Raw genomic sequence first — 5789 nt, forward strand, 5'->3', positions numbered from 1 at the left:
CTCTGGACATTCCACTTATTCATTTTTAAAAAAAAAAATGAACTTCTAACCACTAAGCTATTTGACAAAATAAAATGAGCTTAACACCACTTTCATAGAGGACTTCATTTGGAACAAACGAGGATAATGTGTATGTTAAATCGTAAAAGTATGAGGTTTCAATTTTACAATTGAGTTGTTTAATTTCATGTTTTATAGAATATTTATAGATAGAATATATTTTTTTGAAGAATTTAAATTAGCCCACCTATTTGAAGAATTTAAATTAGCCCACCTAAATTGAAATCGTAAGTATTTAAATTAGCCCACCTAAATTGAAATCGTAGAAGTACGAGGTTTCAATTTTACAATTGAGTTGTTTAATTTCATGTTTTATAGAATATTTATAGATAGAATATATTTTTTTGAAGAATTTTATAGAATATTTATAGATAGAATATATTTTTTTGAAGAATTTAAATTAGCCCACCTATTTGATGAAAGATAGAATATATTTTTTTGAAGAATTTAAATTAGCCCACCTATTTGAAGAATTTAAATTAGCCCACCTAAATTGAAATCGTAAGTATTTAAATTAGCCCACCTAAATTGAAATCGTAGAAGTACGAGGTTTCAATTTTACAATTGAGTTGTTTAATTTCATGTTTTATAGAATATTTATAGATAGAATATATTTTTTTGAAGAATTTTATAGAATATTTATAGATAGAATATATTTTTTTGAAGAATTTAAATTTCGATTCTCTCTAGTGTCAATTTAGGTGGCTAATTTAAATTCTTCAAATAGGTGGGCTAATTTAAATTATTCTTCATCAAATAGGTGGGCTAATTTAAATTCTTCAAAAAAATATATTCTATCTATAAATATTCTATAAAACATTTGAAGAATTTAGAATTTAAATTAGCCACCTAAATTGACACTAGAGAGAATCGAACCTGAGACCTCAAGGAGGAGCACACTCCCAGGTCCCAAGCCAATACCACTAGGCCAACCCAAGTGGGTTTATGTTTTATAGAATATTATTACATGATATTTAAATGTATCATTTTTTTTTTTCTCTTTCATGATCTTCTCTCTAAAATTTAAAGAGAAATAAATATTACTTGGTGAATGAGGGAGAAAGAGAGAGTAAGAGGAAGGAGAAGATCCAAATCCATATTATCTCCCACAAACACTCATTTCTTTTTCTTTTCTTTATTGATTTTCTCTATCGAAAGTATCGTATTCGAGAAATCGTCACGTGGTGGAAGTCTAATCTCTTTTATTAGACCCAACTTTTGTTATCATGAACACACAATTCTTTGTCACCCAAGTGACACCCACAATTCTTTGCATAGCAGTATTAAAGCTAGGCTATATCATTTTTTTAGAGTAAGCTCTTTTAAAAACTTTTATCTATAATTGTTTATTATTTTCTTTTTGACAAAACCTATTATTGTTTATTACTTATTTTTATGAAATTGATGCCCCAACGCCATTACAATTCTACGTGGAAAGCTAGTGCTAGCAAAGACATACATACCCAAGGAAATGAAGTGCATACTTTGAAGGCGTCTCAAGGATATAAACTCCAAGAGGGAGGGGGAGGAGTTCTCTAGATCGAGAGGGAGAGGAAAATACATGTATCTTCATCCCACTTTCCTAATTCAACCAGTACGTCCCACGCTAATGCTGACATAGATTTGCATACGAAGCTCATTCTTTTGAGAGTAGATTGTTCATGCAATCCTTCAAACATAAAAATAATAAGTACTGTTTTGTCCAACCTTCCCAAATCTGCTTGAAGTTCTGGTCAGCATTGGTCATCAGCATGTCACTATAGACCAGTAAAGCAACACAATCCATTACCTTCATTGACTGTGAAAGTATGTGTTTCTCATCTTGCAAACATCACTCAACGGCACACCATCGTTGATCAACAACGGAACTATCATCTTCGTCAAATATAAAAGAATGTATGATATGAAAAGGGCAGAACAAATATGACAAGGTGATGGTATCATAAATTATTTGTAGCTTGTTAAAGATTCAACTGATACAAGAAATATTCCATTGGTATTCTTCAATATAATTCTACCAACTCTTTCAACTTAACTAAATAAATGGTTAAATATAGAAATACAAGCTTTCCAGATAACACAATCTTGAATTGTGAAAATGATTAATATCGGAAAACATCAAACTACTTCCTTCCACGGCTAAGCCTCTGCAGTTGATAATTGATACTCCCCCAAGACTTTCTGTTCTTTTTACTCTGAAAAAACAAATTTGAAGAGTTTTAATGTACTGCCTAGTTTTCATGTCATGTAATCTGATAACTAAAACAGGGAACAATGAGAAGAGGAAGGGCAACAAAAGATGTCACCTATCAATAAACTAAGATCTATATTACCTGAGATTCTGTACATGTATTTAATATTTCCTTCTGCTTAGCACATGCTTCAACATCACTATGGCTTGTAGCCATACAGTTCATAAACATGATCATTTCCTTCATGCAAGGTTTATGAAGTGAACTGAATCTCTTAGAGTTGATAAAAAGCCCGCCAGCTTTCCGCCCCATTATCCTACAACTTGAAATCCAACCAGAAAAATTAAAACTGTTATTTGATTTGGCATTTGCATATAATTAACATGTAATAAAACCCACAATTAAAAGTTTTAATTAAGAAAAATAGTTGTTATTATATCTCCAGAAAAAATTACAAACAGTCAACATTAACAAAAATCTAATGCCAATGCACATGGAATCACCAAAAAATATTCACCTAACTGAAGAGCATAATTTCATGATGTTGACAAACTATAGTACTTTAAATCTATTCCCTTCCTCATCACTGTCTGTTGACAAACATAATTTCATACACCTATTCCTACTATAATCCATCACTGTCTGTTGAAGTAATTATTGGTTGAATGAGAACAAGAATATGAACAAGAAATTCTGAACCTCAAAGAAATGGATGAAGGTTTCTATAAATCATCACACAAAATTAAAGTGTAGTTCTTCAAAATAGAATCCTAATTTAGCCAGAACAAAAAGTTTCCAAAATTGAAGTGATGATAAAAGCAAAAGATGTTCTAGTTTTCCATGTCCTCAAAAAAGCAAGACACAACTAAACGCATCCACCCTTTTCTTGTATACAACAAAAATGTGCTGGCTTGAAAATGATTAGAGATGAAATAAAGAGTATAAAAACAAACTCCCACGTAAGTATAGCAGCAACTTACAAAGTTTAGCAGCAACCAAAACATGTGCATCATGTAAGTATAGCAGCAACCATGATTTGATTAAGGAATGACACGAAGTAAGGTTTTCCTGTTCATGTTACACAGATTCAACACTTAAAAAATATGTATGTTACTACCAGCCTAGATGAAGAGTTGGTGAGTGTACTTTTCTTCTGCTAAGTCATATTAGTACAAAGACACAACTTAAATAAAACCACAGACTTCTTCTATGATGGAAACATTCCAAACAGCCTCATCAGGGTACTTTTAAAATGCCAAACACAGACTTATCCACTAATTAAGATGAATTCCAACACCCACTTGACAGAAGTTCACATTATCATCAAGTAAAAAACTCAACCAAAACTTATCCACTATTTCATAACTAGACATCAATGTTAATTGCTTGAAGAAAGGGAAATACGGTTGAGGACTATAAGCTGATACCTAAGCTAAATTTCTATTTCAATTACAATAATATATAAGCTTATTTGAGAAATCATACTAGCTATTTTGGGAGCTGTTAATGAAGTGGTAGAAAACTTGAATGTAAACTGATACTTCAGCATTGTCTATACACTCCACAATCCACAGTTGTTGTTGCTATTAGTATCATAACGTGATTAGATCAACAGCAGGCTAAATATAAGTAACATGTTTTTTTTTTGAGAGGATAAGTAACATGTTATTCATCCATCATATCCTTCCTCACTTTTCCTAAAACTATTCAAAATCCTAAACTAAGCTTTTACAGAAAGAAATCCTAAACTAATGAAAATATGTAGGTGATGAGGTTGACAGCCTTAAAGTAATTGGTATTAAATTAGTTACTTTTAGGATAGTAGAAAAATCCTAAAGTAACCTTTTACAGAAAGAAATCTTTTAAGATAGTAGAAAATTTTAATAAAAAAAATATATAAGTTGTGAGGTTGACAACCTTAAAGTAATTGTTGTTAAATTAGTTTTTGTTATGAACAACACAAAAACCATTCAAGACAATGGAGCCTCTTACTAAGGTTGCTTTCTTCATGAAATTATATTGAGAAAATAATAATCAGTGACAAGTAACATCTTAGTTCCATTTAAACTGAGTATTGTAGCATTTTTCTTATATGCAATAATAACAATTCTTAATAGAAAATTCAATAATGAAAGAGAAAAAAGTCAATTTATTCCATAAGATTGATCAATGATCACAACTCTTTTCAAACAGTTCTTTCTAAATAACACAAAGAATTCAACACCTCTGCTAATTAACACCAGCAACTGTAATAATATATTGCAGGCAGCTACTTTGACATAACATAAGAAAAATCAGATTTTGAATACAAATTTGAAAACTAAGATAAAAAGGGTGAGTGGTTTCAAACCTAACAACTACAACAAAATGCAACAACAATTTCAAGAAATCAACAAAAGAGAATAACAACAAAAAATAAAAAAGAAACGCAATATTGATAATCAGAATTAGAAAACAGCCAGATGACAAAACATAAGCAAAATCAAATTTTGATTACAAAATTGAAAACAATGATCAAAAGGTGATTTATTCAATCTAATATGCTCATTTTAAGGGGAAGAATAAAAACAGCTTTTTCAACACACAAATCTTCACCATTGCATAAAAATAACCAAAGAATATATATATTAGAAACAGAAAATCACAATCCTGCAAAGAGTTTCGTTAATCTGGAAGATTTCAAGCAAGCTTTGTTAACCTAATAACAACAAAATTGAAAATGAATGAAACCATTTCAACGAAAAATAAAGCAAATAAAATGAAGAAGAAGAAGAAGAAGATGAATCATGAACCTGGCGAAATCGAAATCGAGATAGTGAGAGCGTTGAGAAAGAGAGTGGCTGTCGAGTGATAGAGAATTTGGGTTTAGTCACATTTGGAATTAGGGATCGCGACTTGGGAAGCTCTTCTCCCAACAATTTTTGCTCTCACCCAATCAAACTGACCAAAATACCCTGACTTAATTAACCAACGCATGTATAAATTTCTATGTAGTTAAGTCAAGCAACGTGATTTAAGTCACGCAAGTGTAAAATACTGTGTAAGTTAACTCACGCCCAGTCTGTGCAGCAAGCCAGAACTGGCAGAGACCTCTATTTTCCCTAAATTTTTCATTCCTTCGTTCATTCATTCAATTGTATACATTTTTCATCATTCATTCAAGCATTCATTCAATCAAGCATCCACTCATAATTAAATTACGAAAAATAAAGGAATAAAATAACGGAAAATGTCATACAAACGCCAAAAAGCGCAAATGTAATAGGATTACATCCAAATTCGACAAAATGTCATACAAAAACTATAAATGTACAAAAGTCATAATGCCAAAACCCTACTCCCGTGTACTCCTACTCCTCCTTCGCGGAGCCGACACCTCGTCAAACACGGTATAATCGAACCGGAGGCCCTCCAAAATGCTGAAAAAGAGTGGATTTGAAACCATCTCAGGAATCTCCATTGCATGCACAACTTTTCCTGACGATTTTTCTCATTTGATGTGAATCGATTTATGTTTGGCTACACTCATTTAAAAGT

General features: G+C 31.4%; 1 protein-coding gene across 7 annotated transcripts; it reads right to left on the reverse strand.

The window, feature by feature from the left end:
- Positions 1-1982: 1982 nt before the first annotated feature.
- On the reverse strand, positions 1983-5119 carry LOC146932916 (uncharacterized). 7 transcript variants are annotated; one of them, XM_085704629.1, is made up of 4 exons: positions 5045-5119; positions 3233-3320; positions 2394-2568; positions 1983-2255 (listed from the first exon to the last, which is right to left on the reverse strand). In XM_085704629.1, exons 3-4 carry the CDS (start codon positions 2562-2564, stop codon positions 2184-2186), a joined length of 243 nt encoding a protein of 80 aa, XP_085560755.1. In that variant the 5' UTR covers positions 2565-2568; positions 3233-3320; positions 5045-5119; the 3' UTR covers positions 1983-2183. The 7 variants fall into 7 exon arrangements, with proteins under 7 accessions (XP_085560755.1, XP_085560751.1, XP_085560752.1 ...); XM_085704625.1 differs by having other exon boundaries at positions 2394-2574; XM_085704626.1 differs by having other exon boundaries at positions 2394-2574; positions 3738-5119.
- Between the last annotated feature and the right edge of the window lie 670 nt (positions 5120-5789).

The sequence above is a fragment of the Medicago sativa genome, chromosome 4 (genome assembly GCF_051527215.1).
Source record: "Medicago sativa cultivar Bolivia chromosome 4, Bolivia_mono, whole genome shotgun sequence".
Lineage (NCBI taxonomy): Eukaryota > Viridiplantae > Streptophyta > Magnoliopsida > Fabales > Fabaceae > Medicago > Medicago sativa.

Excerpts from the sequence above, each read along its gene's own strand:
- LOC146932916 (XM_085704631.1), bottom strand. The coding sequence starts at position 2,564 with ATGGGGCGGAAAGCTGGCGGGCTTTTTATCAACTCTAAGAGATTCAGT. Across the intron at positions 2,256-2,393 it reads ATACATGTACAGAATCTCAG|AGTAAAAAGAACAGAAAGTC; the intron begins GTAATATAGATC and ends TTGTTTTTTCAG.